Genomic DNA, 21454 nt, shown 5'->3' with positions numbered 1-21454 from the left:
GCAGATAAGCCGCCACACTGCACATCAAAAACATATTCTCGCCGTTGCCTGATGCTCGGCTCTGCTCGTGTTCGCAAACGTAAACACTTTTTCATTTTTTTTCGAAATACAGCCATACAGAGACCAACACGTTAAAAGCATGTGCACGCACTTTGGAAAATCAGCATTGGTAATGGTTCCACTTCCTGTTTTGGGGATGCAAACAGGAAAAAGAATCATACATGACACTTAAATACCCCCCCCCCCCCCCCGATTGCCGTCTGCACCAACCCTTAAACTTGACCCCGTCCATCACAAACAGCACACTTTCACAGGCTTGTCACTGTCAGCCCGCTGGTGATCCCCGCACCCCCCTCCGTACAAGGCAAACAGTAGCTGCTCGTGCTTTGCATGGGGAGTATTTTTGGAGACTCTTTTCCTGTGGTTGTGCAGGTACATGAGAGTTGTAGTTCTCTAAATGGGGCCAATCAGTTCAGAGAAGAGATTGACCCTTTGGTGGTAAAGTCCATGTATGCTCATGCCTTTAAATAGCAGCTGATGGCGACGGGAAAAGGGGCAGGATGTGTGTATGTAATTGCATTGGGTTTTATGTTGTCTGTACCTATTTAGTAAAGGAAATATTGTGTGTGTGTGTGTGTCTGTGTGTGTGATGCATTTTTCTTGTCTGTATATATGCCTATGTACACATAATATGAAATATGGGACCAGGTCAGTGTGGTAACTGTAGATGTGTGTGTCTGGGCACGTGGGCATGTACGTCCATCACTGTAGATTGCTGTTGCTGTCGGTCCCATTGGGCTCTCCCATGTTCATGCGGCCCATCGACAGGCCCACGCTGTTGACGGCATCGCGACGCGGTGGCATCCTCTCATTGATCCGATCCAGACCTTTGGCCTCCTCAAAACTGCTGATCCGATGCTGCGGAGAGAACCCTCGAATGGCTGCAGAGACACACACATACACACACCAAGGCAGAAGCACACATACATGCACAGTTAAAAGTTGACACAGAATTGCACAAAATCTTGTGTATCCAAACCCCCCGATAAGGAGCATGAGTGTGGCCTGGGAAGTAAATCTTTTCTCAGTTTCTCCAGTAACCACATTTATATCATGTTGATCTAAATCTCTTCAGCTGAAGGTCAGCTGGGGTTTGGATAAACAAAATCATATCGTATATATGTTATGCCACCCATGAACCGCTGTTTATCTGGACATTGACCTTAGATTAGCAGTGAGTAAAGTGGTTGGTAAGATGTTATGAGAAAAACAATATGAGCACAATCGGTCTTTCGTAAGACCTTAAGATGTCTTTTCCCCTCGGGACAAGTTTCTGACAGTTAGCTGTTCATTCAAACCATCATATACAGAAGGAGCTCACAGAATTTACAGGTAAGGACATGTAGTCACATTTTTCCATTTCCCTCATGTTCTTCCCTTTTGGCTTTGGGAGTACTCCTTGTTTGTGACTAAGGGGGCAGCTTTAACCTTGCATTGATATCTTAAAGAAGCACTCCACCAATTTTAGTCAGGTCATAGTGACCACCAGGATTTTCTTTACTCCGCTTTGGACTTGACAAATATTTCAGGAAGTGCTTCAACATTTTGGGAAGAATATTTATTTGCTGAGAGTTAGATAGAGCTGATTGCACCTCCATGCAAAAGGATTTTTATAGTGCTTTTCAATAAATCTTTACACAGAAGAAAAAGTGAAACCAGTTGGTTTCCAGAGAGCAGCAAGATATTATCAGATGGCAATTTTATGGGAAGCAGTACAGGTGAGTCAGCAGTGTTTAGAGTCATTATGAAACAAAAGCATGCGCATCTGCTTTTTGTTTTTATTTCATCCGAGTTACAACTTCATACCAACTGACACTAATGCTTTAAAGGTGCAAATCAGGAAATGACTGAACGGACATTTATTATGTGTGTTCTCTGATAAATCTGTTAAATGGGTTTTATGTTTGAGTTAGTCACCATTACTATTATTAATATTATTATTATTTGTCAGATGTTTGCTCATGCTCGCGTAGCATTAGCTTTGCTTTGTATTTACTGCTAATCGTCAAATGTTAGCAAAGCACACAAACACATTAGCAGTACACCAGATCCAAATTATCACAGTCTGTTCTGTCGCACTGAAGAGTCAGTCATTCACGCATATCTGGACTTCAGTTAAACGTATTAATTCAGCAGCGTGTTCCTTCTGTCATTCGTAAACCTGTTAGCATGCTAGTGGAAGCATTTCACAGAGCTAGCATGGCTGTAGACTTGGCTTTATTTCAGTTGTCTTTAAACGGTGTGTCTTTAAATTAGACAAAACATCGACCAGCATTAAGGTTGATTCGTTGTAGTAGCTGTCACCCCAGACCAGGTAAACCTCTGTTCCAGCAGATGCTCCTGTACCAATAAGGAGGACTGTCTGGAGAGGCCAACGCCAACTCTTCAACAACGGCACAAGACAACTGTCACACATGCTGCTGCTCACAGATGCCACTGTACTACAAAGCACATGTCTAACACCCAACTACAAATCATATATAACATGACAGAAAACTACAGCACAGGCGATACCCATAATTCATTTGGGTAAACAAATTATGGTCTGTACTTCAGGTAAGCCAAAGACAGCACTAAAGGTACAAACACAAAATAGTATGGGTAACTGAAGCGTGCCGAGTACTGGGCCTGTGCACGCCGGGCATGATACACAAAAGACAATCCATGACCACAATCTGTTCATGAGCTCAAAAGAACCTGGCAGACCTGGCAGCCGCCTCTGAATGTAATGCATCCATATGCCAAATTAATCTTTTTTTCTTTGCAAAGGTTTTGAGCGTGAAACTGTATCTGTATAATTCCAAACCCAACTTTTTGCAGTTGGGTTTGCAGAAGTTTCAGCCACACTAGCTTGCCTTCTTGCCATCTCTTGGTGTAAGCAAAGACTTTTATTCTGAATCTAGGTCACGTGAATACGCTGCAGGAGGCTGAAAGCTAAGTAAAAAGACGAGTTTTGTGGCAGATCAGTGTAAATGTTTCTTCAGCGAATTGCAAATGTTGCAAATTTTGATCTGGCCCGAGTTCTGCTGTAGGTTGTTGAGAAACAGATTGATTGCATGCTCATCTTCTACAGAACTACAGCATCTATGGAAACTATAGAAAAACACTAACACACTGCAGTCCGTGAGGAGGTCTGGGTGACCCTGCCCTCCATTGCAACATCCTCTCCCGCCCACATTCCCGCTCTTCTTGTAAATGTGTGTGTGTGGAGAAAATATTCTCTGCGTGTTTCATCTGAACAGAATGCAAATATATGGCTGTATGTGTTTCCTGTTTCCCAAGAGGATGAAAAAGAAAGGTTTATGCATGTTGTGTGCTTTAATGTGGTGGCTCCAGCATGCAGCAGCTTTGTTGAGAGCGGTGATGCAGTCAGAAGAGCTGAGTGCATCGTGTCTAAGGAAATATCTATGACCTTATGAGCATGGGCGGCTGAGAGCGCAGCCATGCTGCACACACGTCCGTACGCGCACACACACACACACACACACACATATAACACACGCGCCCACACAGTGAAATGAGTGGGATTTTACCTTCGGCGTCCTTAACTGTCTCGATAGCTTCAATGGCCTCAATGGTAGCTGAAGGATGGGCAAAAGAAGAGAAAGAAAGGAGGACAGGAAGAGAGAGGAGATGACAGAGTCCGAGAGAAAGATGGAGTACAAAGAAAGGAGGAGGAGAAGGAAAACGAAGTGAAGGCTGAAACATGCTCTGTGCAGATATGCGTAAACATCTTTGCCGTATGGGTGAGCAGCGCTTGCTGAGGAGGCTCCGACAGGCTGAGCTAAATGTTGTCAAACAATCTCTGGTTGGAAAACAGTGTAGGCAGAACTTTGGGGTGATCCAAAAATCAAACAGGAAGTCATAAAACATAAAACGTGACCTCACGCTGGCCTGGGAGATCAGACGGGTATTATGCGATTTATGACGAGCACCATGAACTAAGGCAGAAGTGAAAGATTGCAGTTTTTGACGGCCAGCTTGGACCAATATCTGTTTAGCTGAACGTGAAATTTTCTTCATGCTATTCTGTTGGCCAAATTCACGTTAGAGCTCTGTGGAGATGTCATCATGATAAATATACACAAGTGAGAGACTCTGTATCATCAATATCATGTGTAACATCCATATAATTTCAATATTAGCATTAATTAAATATCCCAACTACCAGACACCCCCTTCTAAGGGGCATGTTTCAGGTTTTAAACAAGCAAAGCCCTCAGAGCAGCACTGAGACCACAGCAGGTTCAGAGGGCACCTGGTGTTAGCATTAGCTGCTGTTAGTTCACACACACACATGCATTTGCCCTGTATTTTGGTGTCATTCTCAGGTTCTCAGCCTCTCGCTCGTACACTCTCTCTGACACTCGCACACACAGGCAACCAGTGGGCTGTTAGTATCCTTCAGCGCTGGCGAGGTGAGGTGGAGAGAGGGAGTGAGTCAGTGAGGCAGAAGGATGAGAGGAGAAAAACAGCTGGAGGAGGAGGAGAAGAGGAGAGAGGGCATGGAGGAACCGGAGGATGCTCCAAAGCAGATACTCAAACTGTCTGTGTGGCATTGTGTTTCTATATATGAGTTCGGGGTTAAGTTTGTGTGCATGTGACTGTGTGTGTGCTTATGTGTGTGTGAGTGAATGAAACGCTCACCGCTCTGCAGGGTCTGTTTGCCCCCAGAGAGAACGCCACTGGGCAGCATGCCAGTCGGGGTCAGTCCCTTCAGGGTCAAGACGTTCTCACTCTCCTCCCTGAGAAACAGAGACAGTGTGTGTGTGCGTGTGTGTGTGTGTGACAGATGTGTGTGGGTAAAAGAAGACAGCAGGTGATAAAGAGAAAGAATTACACACTTCCTCACACACTGCACACCTGCAAACATGCAAAAAAACACGATTGTGGTTTAAAAGACAGATTTTAGAAAAATCTCTTTTAAAAAGTGAGGATCTGATGACTGCCAGCTTCTGCAGAAGTTGCGGCAAACCGAGCATGTGCAGGCAAGCGCACACGCATGTTTAACTGCAAATTGACCCACCTTAGAACGGAGAACATTTTGGCCATCTTCCCGATGGCTCGGATCTTGTTTTTGATCACCTCTTTCCTCGCTGCCGCTGCACTGGCTGGAAGTGAGTGGAGCAGAAACGTTATTGAAAGTTGATACGTAGAAGAAAAGAAGAACGCTAGCTACCCTTAAAAAAATCAATGCTGGCGGCTTCGTACCGTCATAGATCTCGTCTCCATCGTTCATGAGTTCGTCGTCAGAGCAGATGCTCAGAACATTGACCAGCATCTCAGTCACTGCAGGGCAAACAGACACAGATACGCTTCTATAAAAGGACAACAAAACTGCCAACTGGTTCATGCAGTTTAGGTACTAGTCAAAATGTTAACGACAGGGTAATTATCGTGTCCTTCAATGAAAATCGGTAAATTATCGACCTATGTGACAGCAGACCTTCACACCGGCTCTCCGCGATCCCTTAATGGAACATGAGCCATCATGTGATTGTTACCCCTTAACACCCTTTGATACGACATGTTTCAGTGTCTACTGTGAAAAATAAAAATGTTTTCTGGGAAAAAATGTGAACAAATCTTTTTATGTAAGTAGGACGGAGCTGAACTATGTCCAGCTGTGAAGACGTTAGAGGGCTGTGAGTGGACAAAGATGAAGATATCAAGAATCACACTCTGTTACTGTACATCAGCGATCCATTTTATTAATCGCTTATCAAACTGGTATCCCTCAGGTCAGTTTGACCTGGAACCATTAACATATATCGTCTTCAGCTCAATTTCAAACTGCAGAGAAAACATATATGTTTATTGATTGCAACCAGAATTAACAACACAACTGTTTTTTGTCACAAGGTTGTAATTGATGCTAAAAATCCGCTATACTGAAGCTTATCTTGGTGAAAAAAATGAACTGAGACGTCCTGTTCACTGACATTAATATGTGTTCCAGCCGTCGTCGGTCTTGTTTTGAGGTGCCACTGTCCCAGGTTGTATGACATATCTAGCACCACTCGTGTCCCCTGGTTTCTTTCAGCAGCTCCTCCTCCCAGCTGCTCTGTATATATTTACACATTCCATAAAATAAAGCCCAGATTCTGATGCCACACTTTGCTGGTTTTGAAGCCATATTCTGCCTGAAAGGCCAGCAGCCTCTAAACCTCACAAGCCATCCGCCCACAGTTACACTGGACAGATAGAGGAAGCCAGTCCACCCACTGCGGGTTGTCCCTGCCTTCAAACAGGTCAAACGAGTCAAATCTGGTGATCTTTGAGAATACATGAATTCTCTTCAGAGACTTTAAGTTTCTCCTTCTGTCTCAGAATCTCACAGACATCCAGTCAACTCCCCTATTGACCAGTAGACACCAGCAAGGACCAGGATCCCAAACTACGCATGCATACCGTGCAAACTCAACTGAAGGTTTACTTTCACTTTCAAAATTAAATGGTTTCTAAATTATCTTCACGTGGAAGAGGAAGATTTTGCACTTCCTCTTCAACATGCTCTTCCATGGTATTTGTAATGTAATGTGTGTGTGTGTGTGTGTGTGGGGGGGGGGGGGGGGGTGTGTGTGTGTACCTTTTTCTCCAACAAAGGGCAGCGACCATGTAAAGACGTCCATGAAGTTGGGCAACCAGTAGGGGTGAGGGGAGCAGTTGAACTGACGGATGTTCATCACATTGTTCTCATACTTTAGCACCGCAGCTAGACACACACACACACACACACACACACACACACACACACACACACACACACACACACACACACACACACACACACACACACACAGAAGCAGATATTAACCTATTGAAAGCTTGCTCCTCTAGGAGGTAACAATGTTTCCATCCATCCGTACATGTAAAGATTTTCCTGAGAAGTCTTACAACGCAAACAGTTTGCTCTACAATAATTGGATAACACACGTCAGTCAGACCTTTGTTGTTGTAGACATCCAGGTAGTTTGGAGCGGAGAAGATGGTGATGAGCGAGGGGAAACCTGTAGTCTGACTCTTCCTGTACATACGGTACCTGAGGAAAGAGAGACAAACAAGCCGCCCACGTTATAGCCACTCAAATAGGACACCGCGCTGTGGATGAAAGAAACAAAGATTTGCTTTGCAGGTCTTCTAAAGCAGCCAGGGGATGGTTAGAGGTGAGACAGCCACACTCTTTTAAACTAACAGAACAGAAATAGACCAGATTGCCTTGCATAGCAGAGGAAAATGACAAGTAAAAAAACAGAAAAAGCTACTGGGCATCGGAAGCCTGCATAGATATGCAAATTATCAAAACAAAACTTTACTGTTCTGGGTTGTGGTGGCTGAGTGGGTCTAACAATTTCACCCAGGAGAGCGTGGTTCACGTTCTGTGTGAATTTAATGATAATATTTGTATGTTATGTTTTGATTCCCCCCCTTTGTTTAGGATTTGTGTGGTTTAGGGGAAAAAAATCCTTTTTCATTGTCAGGCCGCTATAAACAACACACATTTTCATCAGGTAATATTGACAGGAAAGTGTGCTGCTGTAAATCCACCGAGCTACAGCTTTAGATTCTCACTGCTTATTAAACTTCAGTGAAGAGAAACCAATTTTTCCCAGACAAACTCACCATTTAGGGTAGTTCCTGTAGCAGCTAGCTTAGATTTTTTTTTTGAGTGAGCTGGCCGTTATTCTCTTTGTGCTGTCACTATTGTTGGAGAATATAATGCAGCAACGGCACATTCACAAATCAAGGGCTTCAGGAATTCAATCAAAGAATTCATAGAGACAGCAGTGAATACAATGTCTTTTGTAAGTTCTCAGGTGAAAGCTGCTTCATTTTGTATCCACACTGCAGCTGCTTACTTCATCGAACAGTCTCTTTTTTGTTTTTTTGACCATGAATGCATGTTTTATCTCCACATTAGCTACTCTGCACAGGTGCAGAAGCCTGGCGACTGAAATAGCTTGTTTTTTGGCCATCCTATAACAAGTGCATTAAGACCTCTGGATGATTACCCAGACTACTTGTCTGCATGACAGACCAAATACTGTTAATGGGTTCACCAAACAGCACACACACAGAACACAGCGCTGCCTTAATTGCTGCATTACATCTAGAGGATTTTCAGTGAGATAATAGATGCCAGGAATGCATTTTTGGGTCACAATTTTTTTCCCTTCACTATTTTATTCAGACTTTTAGTACAAAGTGTACGCAGCCTCTTTGACTTCCTGTGCTGAGTTAGTTAGGGTTGAATCTTGCACCGGCTGTTGATGCACTCTCAGTCAGACCAACTCTTAACAATGCTAATCACACAGTTTCAGGGTGAAAATTGCGCCGCCTCTTTTCCTGCAATGTGCCAATTCCCCGACAATGAAAAATAACAGCTCAGAACATGAAATGTCAGGGTAAGCCATTAAATGAAATGGTGTGCCCATTTAAGCTGAGAGAAAGGAATGAGCCGCAGCAGCCGGTCAGCTCACCCGGCATCCTGTGCTTCGTGCGCTCTGATGATTGACAGCAAGTTGTTGGTCTGTAAGAACTCGCACACTGCTGGATAACTGGAGACAGAGAGAGAGGGACAACAAGTGAGAGTAAGTGAGGGCAAAGGAAGAAACATGAAGGGGAAGAATTATTCAAAGAGATGCAGTAAAACACACTTTACATAACAAACAAGTCATATGTCAAGGCTGCTGTAAACCACAAAACAGATATTTAAAGTCTGGCAGTGGGTGATGAGTAGGCTTTTGTTTTCTAAGGTAGTGTCTGACTGAGACCAGCAGGGGGCATCAGTGAGGAGTGACAGGCCTGAGCCAGGCTCAGTGCTGAGGTGTGCTGACTGTACACTAGTTGGCTGATTGATGCTGTGTCTCCTAAACATAGAAAATCGGTGTGTTTGCCACAGAGAACATGTCACAACACCCATTTCTAAACACCGTCTCCCCCTCGTCTGTACATGCCCCCCATTCTTACTTTCTCATCTTTTACCCCCTGCCACCCTCCTCCTATGTTACTCTCCCTCGTTCTCTCACTGTATCTTAATATCACTCCATATCTGGCAGGAGTAGCCAGTCGTCATAGCAACAGAACCGTGCAGTCTCCCTGGGGATTGTGGGATATCGTTTCATGCTGAAACGGAACTGTGTGTGCTGCGTGTTTGGTGTGCGTATGTGTGTGTAAAGTAGCCAAGATTTTCTACAAATCCCAGCGACCGTTAGTGGATCTCGGATGTGGTGTAAACGCGCACACGAGGCGTCTCTCCCGTTCTCTCTGCTCGGGAACAACATCCCAAACCTGCAGCTTGAAGTCGACCTGAATCTTATTAGATTTCTAATTTGTAGGTGAGCATCGCACGTTGCTCATGCACGGTAGCGACAGGGCGCTCAGATCATTTAGAAAGAGACATGACCTATCCAAGAGAAAACCCGGAGTCAGGGACATGAGTGAGAACTTCTTTCTCTTTCAGGTGGTGATTTTAAAGAGTACTGTCTCTGCTGTGAACCATCATCCCAGAATATTACATCCACACTGGCTTGTTGGAGTACCAGGTCAGCTCTTAGCTCTGCCTTTGAGCTTCATAAGCACAGGGATCTGCTGCTGCAAGGCTGCCATACTATATTCATTCCCATTCAAAAATAAAATGTCAGGGCTCTTACGTAATGTTTTTTTTGCCGTCACAACACCTTGAGGAGTAATTCTACCCTCCTGTACCTGTAGAAATAGGAGCACCCTCTGACCGTGTTGTGGCCAAAGTACTCCTGGGTCTTTTCATTGCCAAAGTCTTCCAGGGGGTCGGCCCACAACAGGTCGCACATGGGCCCAAACGCCGGAGGCTCCTTGAACCGGTCCAACTAGGACAAAAAAAACATGCACACACACAGAAGTATAGAAATGTGAGCTTACAGAAACAGAGATTTTCTACATGAAAGACATTTTCAGTCATGTAAACAACCCTCCAACACATATAAGATAAATCAGGGGAGAAAGAAAAGCAAACACATAGCATACACACACAAACACATACTGTCAGAGCAGAGCATCTCCATGGCAACCCCCACCACACAGGAGGGAGAAGATGTCACACCAGCAGATTCACCATGGAAACACTGCCATTAGATGAGGAAGTATGTGTTCTCGCGTCTCTGTGTTCATGTGTGCGGCTTTGTGCTCTGGAGCTCAGTGAACTGTATACACACGGGGGTTATTTTATGGTTTCTAATGAACACACTCAGAGCAGGCTAAAAAGCTGAAATAAAAGTTGGTTTATGACTGCTGAATGAATGTGCCTGAGTGCTGCACATAGGTCGATCTCATGTTGCATGCATGATTAATTTTCCTTGCTCTTGTATTCCTTATCCTGCACAGGCAAAGAGCAGGAACTGGAGAAACGGTGAAACTGAGAATGAATAACAAACTGTGGACAGTTACGAAGGCTGATCTTTCTTCTTTTTGTACATTTGCAGGCTGATTACTCTCTATAACAGAACTTACATATATACCAGGATGCTGAATATAAAGTGACACCATGTCTTTGGGAATGCAGATGCAAGGGTTAAATGCATTGTCTACAAAATAAATGTGTTTCTATGGCTTTCTAGGCCAAATCTCCTTACTATCATTATTTATACTTCCTAGTTACAACAAATATAACGCATCACTGTTTTGTGTAAGTAGGAAAAGAAAAGAACAAATAATGTATTCATTAAACACCTGACTTAGCTACACCCTGTCACCTGAATTGAAGGCAAAGCTGTAGCTACTGCTAAGCTAGGTTTACAAGGTCTAGATTCTTCTCTCCACTGTGATTTGATTCAACAACTAATTCATTTAGTTATGCAGAATAACAAAGGGTATGACCAAAACGGATATTTTTTCTATTTTTCATTGTTTTGTTTGCTCTGTGTAGGCCTTTAGTAAACAATACGTGAAGTTAGCTTTGGCTTCTTTAAGCTTTTCTATATGACAACTTCTACACTGTCAAACCAGACTTTCTCAATCTGATTGGTAGGTTTCAGCTCTGTAATTTAGTTATTACAAATGTTTTTTAAAAGGCTGTTTTATCACTTTATATACATTTTATGCATTACTACATAATGATTAAACAGGAAAAGGTTTAAAATGAATTCAGATTCAGTTCTTCATTACATTTCAGCAATTTTTTTTTTTTAGTACTTCTCAAAGACAGTTAACCATTATTTTTTAAGAGCTGATTGATGCCTTATTTACACAATGGTCAGCATTGCTTATCAAATACTTAGAAATAAATACAAATAGAAAATTCTGTAAAATAAGGTGAAAAATATTACTGTATACAGACAAAACATTCACCCCATAGCTACAAAAAATGTCATTAAACACCACTTTTTGTCAAAAAAGTTATCATTGTTTTGTTATCACAGCAGTGATAACTCAAAACTGCTCGTGTGTCTTTGATTTTACCTTCTTGATGTCGTCCAGCGTGTGAATCTCTGGTGAAAGCCCCCCATGCACACATAGGAACTGCTGGTTCATCAGGGCTGCCAGAGGCAGGCAATCAAACGCCTCCATGCAGGAGTCATACACCTGCTCTGAGTACTTGATCTTACCTGCAGGTTGGGGGAGTAGACAGACATTTCAAGACTTGAAACAAAGGAAGCGCCTGAGTGTGTTTTGACATGCTTTGAATAGCCACCATTGCTACAAATGCACAGTCGGTCCCTGTCACTGGGAGACTGATGCACGCAGAACAAACAAGCCTTTACATGGACAGAAGTTAGTAATCTGAAGGCTTCAGACAGAATCAGTCTAAAAACACGATTGCTAACACGCTGTGGTAATGGTACATATATATAAAATCATACATTACTTTGTGCAGTAAATAGCTTTAATTGTGTTTGTGTGTAACAGACCAAGAATGACACTGCAGTGTGCGTGCCTTAAAGAAAGAACAATAAATTAATAACCAAAAAAAGCAGTAATGGTAGTGAATGTCTATTCTGACCAATTCTGATTATTTTCAAGAATAATTATTTAACCATGACGTCTTCACCACGTCTTCACCACCTAATGTTAACCTTCAAAAAAGTGTGTACAAACCAATGGGTGACATAAAAGTGGCTTTAACCATCTTTTATCTTTGTCTCCCGCTCACAAATCTCCTTCAACTTTCATTTGTTATTCATCAATGTTAATAAAGCAATACCCAGCTCGCCACTTTACCTTAGGCCCCTCAAACATGACGAAGTCATAAAGACGTTTTGCTTAGTCAACCACGATTAGAACATTTGAGCAGAGACAGTGAACACACACTCACTGCCTCTGCTCAGTGTTTTCTTTTTAAGTCTGTCGGTGCACACGGTTAATAACTCATGAATCAAGATGACTGAAATACCTTAGGTGTTGTATTAATTAATGCATTGTTCATGCATTAAGGCATGCATGAGATACTGTTAATTCATGCACTTTCCTGATGAGTCATGGGTTTTTTTTTCACATATTAGTGACGCTTTTTCGTGCATGAAATCACGAATGAATTCACGATAATACCCTTCCCGTAAAGTGTTACCACGTCATTTGGTTCACTTGGGTGCAAGGGCACTAACGTGTGGGATTTTCACACAACGCGTTAATAATTTATGGGGCCAGCTCTTCTCCAGCACTCCCATATGACCTGTTTTTCTCCTCTCTGATGATGTTGGATTTTGTTTTAGAAATGCCACTTCAGAGATACCAGACAAAAAAAATAAAATAAAACACAAATCTCACTATTACAGCATTTTAAATAATGACCCAAATATAAACACAAAGCAGCATAGACATGTCACTTTTTTTCTTCTTTTTTGTATTTGTGTCTGTGTGTATTAAAAACTCCTTTGAATTGGCAGCAATATCAATAACAACATCCAAGACACGGCATCTTTTAAAGTACATTTCACACATGGGCGTAACAATGCATCTGACATAAAATCAAAACCGCGGGATTAAAAATAGCTGAAAGGAGATTGGAAAAGAAGAAGAAGAAGAAGAAGAAGAGGATGGTTTTTAGACAGCAGAGGAGGAGGGAGGCGAGAAAAGAAGAACGCTAAAGAGAGAAGGAGAAAGACTGATGGGAGGAGACAGGAGAAGGAGGAGAGGTTATAAGAAGGAACGAGAGGAGATGACTGGGGAAGAGAGAAGGTAGAGTGTAAGGACATGAAACGACACGTACACAAATCAAAGCCAGTCTTGTGGAGTACAAGCGTACAGTAGCCAGCCTCTGTGTGTGTGTGTGTGTGTGTGTGTGTGTGTGTGTGTGTGTGTGTGTGTGTGTGACAGCGAGGAGTATGTTTGTCAACCTCTCCATCTGCCTTGTGTAGAGCAAGGGCTCATTATTGCCAGTCCACCAGCTCCTTCCACACTCTCAAACATTTATGAAGACACTTGCACACGCATGCAGTCACAGTACATGCTCTCGTGCTGCACACACACACACACACACACACATAGCAGATGGTAATTGAGGGCGACCACTATTCGCCATGAGCACCAAGGGAAATTAGCTTCCTCGTCCCTTGGCCAATCAGACACAGAGGAGTAAGTCCCTGAGCCAATCATTAAGGGCCAAATTAATTTGCTGCTAATCACCCACTCTCGGACAGGAGGCTGAAGCTCGCTGACGGAGGAGTCAGAGAGACAGAGGGAGACACTGGGGGAGAGAGCAAAAGGATGGAGGGAGAGAAAGAGAGGGCGGACACAACATGCCAGTGGCAGAAAAGTAAGGATGGTGAGGGGGAGGATGAGAAGAGATCCAGCAGAAAATATTTAACTCCATAGGTGAAACTATCAGGTAATGGAATAAAGCGGATCCAATCAGAGCTTCGCCACCTAAAGCACAGCACAGCTCAACACGATTTGCACGCGTGTTACATGGTGTCATTCTCTCAGCAGTCGTGTATAACGTGTAAGGGCTAATCAGCTTTTCACCTACAATAGCAATCCTGGAAGCTACATTTAGGGTTGCAAACTTAAGACAACCTGAACGTGCAAAACTGCAGATACACATGTTAAAAACATTTACAGCCTGCTGCAAAAAAACTGCTCCCTAAAGCTAATTATGTAGGAAGACAGCCATTAACTACCTGCTATAGGTGTTCAGCTAAATTGTGTAATTGAAAAGGTGTTGGTTTTCTTTATATTAGCTAGTTTGACAGAAAAAAAAGTCGTGGCATGTTTTGTGTTATTTTTATTAGTATTCTTTCCATCAACTCTGAGATGAGTTCAGAAAGTGGTATTGTTGTATTATATTAATATGTTACATAATTAGCAGGTATATATCTCTGTGCTATCTTTAGCTGCACCCTGCTAACTAAGCTAGCTAGCTACCTTTAGCTAATAACGCCTGGCTTTGAAAATAAAACAAAACATGATACCTGCTATAGGAAATACTGACTAATTACTGATTTTTCCTCTTTTTTAAAAACCATGTTTAGGTGTTATTCAAGCACAAATAAACTCTTAGCTGTAAACTGAGCAGTGTAAGTTGTAAATGTATGATCCTGAACCAGTTAGCATGCTAATTTTTTCGCCAAGTTTGTAACCAAACTGAAAATATGTTCTCCAGTCAGCTGAGATTTACAAGATCTGTTCAAACCACTAATAATCAAAACTAAATAAGCACTGCTTAACATCGGAGGGTGAAAGGAGCGGAAGAACCAATCCCAAAATAAAAGAAAAATGGGCCGTGTAACGAAAAGCCAACTCACATTCTTGTTTGAAGGTGAAATATTCTGTCAGATGTCTACATTCATGGTTCCCCCGGAGAAGAAAGAGCGTCTTTGGGTAGAGGATTTTCAGTGACCACAGGTACAACACACACTAAATATTCACCAAAAGAAGAGAAAACATGAGAAATTGAGTTCAGCAGGTACACAACTGCAACAGCATTTCGATTTTCAAAGAGTGCAGATGTCAAATTAATTTTACATCGCAGGCCATAAACAGCCCACTTTGATATGAAGTGGGCCAGACCAGGCAAACTCCCCTTTTTAATCAATGTACAGAAGTTTAAGTACACATTTAATCTCAGAATAATCTCATGATATAAGAAGAAGTACGATTCCAATAGTTTTTCTAAATGCTGCTATAGTAAATGAAAGAAATCTGTCTGTATGACTCTTCCAACACGTTCTCACTCCCAAAGCGTAACATTTTACGCTAGGTGACAAATCGTTGGTATATTACGCTTTTGACCACCCAACACGTCCCTATATTACGAGTTCGGAAAAATTAGGAAACATGAGAGCCGTTTGGTTTTAAATCTGCACATAAATTTTGCATAAATCGTTTTGGAAAACACTTCACGATTAAGGTGGTGGTTAACGTTAAGAATAAGGTTATGATTAGGGTCAGGGCTGGAATACACAGCTGAAACATGTGTTACCGCGGGAGTGTAATTCTATTCGATTTCATCCACAATCTGGCGCGCAACATAGGAACGTGGAAGGTCACCTTCCGCGTTCCCATGGAATGCCTCGGGACATGACAAATCGTCGGTATATTACGCATTGGGAGTGAGAACAGGCTGGACTCTTCAGGCTTAAATTGTAAAGTAAAACTTCTCATTTCTAGAGCATACGGTGAAAAACAGGAACTTTACTGTCATTTAAGTTTTTGGTCTATTACTTAATTACATTGTTGTGCTATGAATGGCCATTAGGGTGGTCTTCATCAGTAGGAAAAACTGTAAAACTGTCTTGTATGTGCAGCATTAATCTGAAACTATGTCATATTGCCTAGAATCAAAGTTAAGCTCAAATTTTGGGGCTGAACAGTTTGGTCATTAGAGTACAGCAGGATGTGTGTTTATTTATCACGTTGGCTTTTTTACTCTTATCACTTAGGAAACCCTACAAATGGCTCAGAGGATGTTCTCTCACCTTTACACACCATCATCTCTGTTCTACATTTAGTCTCCTCCTTATGTGCCCTTCAGATGTGTTAGGAAGGTGGCCTAAATATCGCTCCCTCTGCTCCAAACTCACTCCGTGTCAGCGACATATCCCATATGCCACGGTGACTTGACAGGCTGAGACATTCACGCGCTTGTATATTGTGGATTCAAGTCAGTCTGCTCATCTGTACCACATTTCTGCTGGATAACGTAATCACACATTTCTTTATGATGCCCTCATCCATTTTGAAGAATCAAATATTCAAACAGCTCTTGGAATACCGTGCTGTTTCCATCCAACTTTCATGCATATTTACAGTAAGAAGCAAACTACACTCTGGTTAGCGTTTGCTGTCCTTAAATTGTTGCCTGTCCTGTAGAAACACATAGTGAATGAAAGTTGATCTCAGTAACAAGGACCCCCTGGTCACGAATTCTAAATTGCATCTTTATATGTGCATTTGTCAGACACATATAGTGCATCGTGTCACTGCTAATCACAAGTACTTTTTGTACATCTGCAATACTGAATACCAAAATACACCTTGCCCCTGGAATGTGCATAATAGACTTCAATACAATGTACACCACATACACTAATCTGGCATACATAGCAACAAGGATAGTTGTTTTTTTCCCAACTGAATGCACAGCACTATAAATAAGACTTATACACAGTGTGCCCAATCCTTCCTCACCTCAATACTGAAGTACCCCCTGTCCACATAGTCCCCTAGGAAGAGGTAGCGCGTGTTCGCAGGAGAGCCTCCCACTTCAAATAACTTCATCAGGTCGAAGAACTGGCCGTGGATATCTCCGCACACTGTGGAAACAGCACACAACAGTGTCAGGATTATAAACACCGCAGTTTTCAGCTCCCACATAACAAATTCAGCTCAAAAATATGGGACCGTCTTTGCTTCAGTGGCTCCATATGGCCTGATTTGCATCTGCAGAGGTATATCTGTCCTGGCTGCTGATCTAGAAACACCACTCATCTGTTTGGATAGAAAAAACAGCAAAAATGTGTTTTAAAAGCTCCTTAAAGATTCTACTCGATCATTTCAAGGTCTGTTTAAAAACTACCTGAAAAAGACCAGAAATCAGAGCTGGAAGTTTTGTGCTTTTTGGGGCATCTGTCCAGTTTTTGATCTATTTTCTTAACTGCATATCCAACTCCAGGTCATGGGGAGTGGGCTACGATAAGGGGGAGGTGGGATACACCCACCAGTGGATCATAGGCTAGCAAATCTAGAATATGTTACTGTGAGTTTTTTGTATTAACAGACTTGAGAATTCTGTGTTCAGTTTTTTTTACATCAGTTAAACACACCTTACTAACCAAGATAGCGAGGATTAGCTTATAATTTCGCACCCGATGCTGGATTTTATGTATTCATGACGACGTGCAATCCCGTTCAGGGTAAATCCGATTTGTTTGTATCTGGCTTTCTTGATTGACCTTTGCATCATCTTATTGTATGCAAGCTTTTGTGAGCTTTCTCTTTTGAATTGTTACAAGTTGCTTCCAGGAGTAAATCAGGCTGCACATGCTGAAGACTTCACATTTTGAACGACTTCAGGTCTGTCTGCCCGTACGATCTGCCAGCATACATCTTACCATCCGCCTCCCTCGCCATCTGTCTGGTCTCTCCTTTCACTTTTAGTTGATGTCATAGTTCCCCTCTGCAGCCATTTTACGATGGCCATTTTGCATCTGTCTGACCGCCTTCGTCTGCCTGTCTCTCCATCTGCTTGCCATGTTAATGTCTGTTTTTGTGACTACTTATAAGCATTTGCTTTAATTTGAACTGGGAATTGGGAATGAGAAATGTCATGAGTGAAATTGAGCCGTACCTGCCTGCCTCCTCTGAGCTGTCTCGGTATTCTCCCAGAAGCCTTCGTGTGACATCCTAAAAGCCTGTCAGTTCAGATTTTAGCCATCCAGCTGTCTGTCTGTCTTAGAGCTCATACTTTGAGATGGCATCAAAGTGCTGAAGTATTCTTTGTATCCCCTTTATATTGCATTTTTGGTGAAAGCTCTTTCTACGTGAGTCTATTTTGCTGTAGTTTGTATCTGAAATGTAACAGTCATTTCCAATCACGGCACACTCTCAGGAAATTTTTGTGTGTTTCTGAGTCAGACTCTGGTGAAGTGGAACCAGGAAAGCGGGATCAATATGTTGCTCGTTGGGAACAAACAGGTTAGAGAACCTCTGCACTAAGCTGCTTATGATTGACTGTCTCTCCATCTGCCCATCTATCTGTCCTTGTCCCTGGGGATCTGTACCTGTGAAAGCTGAGCGATGTTCCCACACTGCGTGGGCACAACAAGCCCACACAGAATTATCACACCGCTCGCATTTGCATAAATGCAGCACGCAGAAGCACAGACACATAGGTACACGAGCCAGGCAGAGTCAATAGGTTGCCAGTGTCTGCGTCTGCCTGGCCGCTTGTCTGTCATCTCTGTCATTGTCTCAGAAACTTTCTTTCTATTTTGCTCTCCCTCGATTTCGATCCCCGGCTTCTCCTCCGCATCCTACTCAGTTCTTACCATTTCCCTGGGAGGGGAATACATGCAGCTATTACCCAAGCCAGAGCGAGCTGTTGCGCCAATTGGGTCTCTCAGTGAAGTGCGACCGAACAACAGTTCATATTAAAAGGGTGGCAGATACATATGGCAGATTAATGAATCAATGAATGGATTCTGATTAATACATAATTACTGATCTTTATGCCTTTTTGCTCCACAGCTCTATTTCTCTGCCTCTCCGTGAGACTGCTGCTATCTGTCTCCTCACTGTGAAATGTCTGATCTATTCTGCTTGTCACTCATGCCTGCATTTTAACAAACAAGTAGCCTTTTTTTTAATTTTGATGTCGCTTTGCTCAATGGGTGACTTGCAGATGCTTTTAATAAATAAAACGTAGACATTTTGCAATTTAAAACAGGTGAACGATAGTAAAGAACACCTTTTTTGGCTTATGATAGTCTGGAGGCCACAGTGAGTAGGGTTACCTACCATAGCCATGGTATAAAGACGCTACACCTTTCAATTCGAGCTACATTTAATTTTCAGTAATGCAGTAATGTCACATGTTCGTGTGCCAGTCTACATATACTGCTCTTTCTAGAGATAGCATGCTAACACAAAACTATCCAAGAACCCAGAGTTATGATAAAGCTGAGTGTATGCTGACCCAGAGCCTGAACTTCAGCAGGTAACAAGCTGGGATGAGCGATCAGGATTCGGAATCGCTTTAAATTCTCTTTGTGCTGGTTTTCATCTTTGCTTTGTGTTTAAGCTTTATGTTAATGCACAAACAGAAAAAAAAGATCATATGTGTTTCCTCAATAGGTTGGGGATTTGTGTAGGCGTGTGGGACTGTAGCTTAAGGTTTATATTGTTAACTGGTAATTATGTAACAGTGCATTTCAGGTTATTTTACAGAGTAACACGAAAGATCAGAGCCCAACAAAATAAATATAGGCCAAAGAGTATATCATGGAAGACAGTGTGGGAGATGTAACTAACTTGATTGGTGGTCTGAAATTTACAGGTTCTTCATCAATCATGTGATGGACTTTATCTTAGTTGAATGCAGTTTTCCCAACATATAAATAAAAGTTAAGATGTGGGAGTGGCAGTTGGGGTCTACTCCAGTAAAATAAATTTAAAAAGCAAAATATAAGGAACACGTTTAGTGCTGTCAAGAGACATTATAAGATAACCCTGGGACTCCTGCAACAGCAATGAGTATAACTTTCAGGGGGAAAGAGCTGTTTAAAAAATGCAATGATTTCTTTTCCATAGGTCTTTCAACATGGCTGCCCAGTGCAGACACTTTCTTCTAGAGAGACTTTGCAATACTCACGAAGTCTCATATAAAGTTGGAGACCTGATCAGCTTCCCTGTGCGGGGAAACCGCTTTGCGCGGCTAACTCTTGCAAGAAAGCGCGTTAGCTTTCCAACTGTTTTCTACCATCTCCTAATTGGTGCGTTGAATCCCTTCCTTACCCGTGACTGGCGCCTCAATATCCAACATAGTGCGCTCCTGGCGCAGGATGGCGGCACCCTCATCGATGATGCGCAGGGCCACGGCTTCCTCGAGACGGCCTTCCTTTGTGAGGTGAGCTTTGAGCAGGTCCACTCGCGGCCGGCCCTCCGCGTCAAACACCTCCTTCATGGTCAGCCGATGGGCCAGGGGGAAGGGGACCGCTGGAGATGGAAATGTGGAGATGATGGAGAAAGTGCGGGGGATGAGATGGAAGGAAGGGAGTTAAATTATGCAGGGAGAGGGAGAAAGAAGCCGGAAAGAGGAGATTGTGTATTACAATGCAGAAAATGATTTATTGATATTTCCTGTACACTTCAACAAGCTTGCCCACAGTTGTCAGAAGCCCCAATCCTCACCATTATCCTGATCATACCTCTGCTGCAGGCTTGCAGTGTGCGCGTATGTACATGTGTGCGTTGTGTGTGTGTGTGTGTGTGTGTGTGTGTGTTATGGAGGCCTAAGCGGGTTGTACTGAAGTAGGGGCTGCCACAGTTATCAGGGCTGCTGCCTCTGTTCTGCAGCGATGTCTTTCTTACATAATGAAGGCCCCCAGGGTGCCAATGGAGAGGGGGGTTGACTGACGATGAGGGTGACACAGCAAGAGTACACAGCTGCACGTGAGAAGGCGTGCGCACACACACACACACGCACACATATATGAAGACACACTTGACAAAAGCGCACACACGCCCTGTTGTTAGCAAACAGGCAGAAACTATGTGGCACGCTCCTGCACCCGGCAGAGGTGCAGGAGCATCTGTACATCATGTATGTCACACTGGCATTAACATGCACGACTGCACAAGTGTGTATAAGTGGCAGTGCACACACACTCACACACACACACACAAGCTCATAAAAGGTATTGTTATGAAGGATCCACAGAGCCTGTTTGAGCCCCACCAGTGCTAACACAGATAATGGCCTAGATCACACGCTAAAAACTAGGCCTGGCTCTGAATGCGCACGCACACACACACACACACACACACACACACACACACACACACACACACACACACACACACACACACACACTGTCACTTTGTCTCTGTTTTGCACTCTCTCCTCTTGTCCCTTCTCTGTTTTTTTCTGTTTTCGCTCGCCTCTCCCTCTTGCTCCTTCGCTCTCTTCTTTCTGCTCTAACAGGCCACAGTCTCCTCCGCGAGGTTCCACGCTGATGTCTGTCGTTACATTTTAATGTGACCGCGCGTTTTCATTCTTTCTTCACAGTATAAGCAGCTCAGCAAAAACACGGAGCCAGTCAGCAGGGTTTAATGTAGTCATTGCTGAGACATCGTCATCATTTAGCCAATGCTAAATGAGCCGTTGCAATAAAATATATTACAATGTGACTTTAGTCAAAATATGTCTGTTAACGCACGAACAGTTGCTGACAAAGCCTGCATTTGTGGCTGTTAATCAACA

General features: G+C 42.9%; 1 protein-coding gene across 3 annotated transcripts in view; it reads right to left on the bottom strand.

The window, feature by feature from the left end:
- Positions 1–238: 238 nt before the first annotated feature.
- LOC113033416 (serine/threonine-protein phosphatase 2B catalytic subunit alpha isoform-like) overlaps positions 239–21454 on the bottom strand; it is a 33380-nt gene continuing 12164 nt past the window's right edge. For 2 of the 3 annotated variants that reach the window (XM_026187185.1, XM_026187194.1), the window contains exons 2-14: positions 19987–20187; positions 16663–16787; positions 14778–14889; positions 11497–11642; positions 9769–9908; positions 8541–8618; positions 7008–7102; positions 6650–6775; positions 5272–5349; positions 5087–5171; positions 4708–4805; positions 3594–3641; positions 239–941 (exon numbers count right to left, since the gene is read on the bottom strand). In XM_026187185.1, coding sequence (XP_026042970.1) covers positions 763–941; positions 3594–3641; positions 4708–4805; positions 5087–5171; positions 5272–5349; positions 6650–6775; positions 7008–7102; positions 8541–8618; positions 9769–9908; positions 11497–11642; positions 14778–14889; positions 16663–16787; positions 19987–20187 — 1511 coding nt within the window. In that variant the 3' untranslated portion in view covers positions 239–762. The remainder of the gene's footprint in view (positions 942–3593; positions 3642–4707; positions 4806–5086; positions 5172–5271; positions 5350–6649; positions 6776–7007; positions 7103–8540; positions 8619–9768; positions 9909–11496; positions 11643–14777; positions 14890–16662; positions 16788–19986; positions 20188–21454) is intronic. The other variant, XM_026187204.1, reaches the window with a different exon arrangement.

Source organism: Astatotilapia calliptera, chromosome 2, assembly GCF_900246225.1.
Source record: "Astatotilapia calliptera chromosome 2, fAstCal1.2, whole genome shotgun sequence".
Taxonomy (NCBI): Eukaryota; Metazoa; Chordata; class Actinopteri; order Cichliformes; family Cichlidae; genus Astatotilapia; species Astatotilapia calliptera.
Note: the sequence above shows the minus strand (reverse complement) of the source record. Positions and strands in the feature narration are given on the sequence as shown.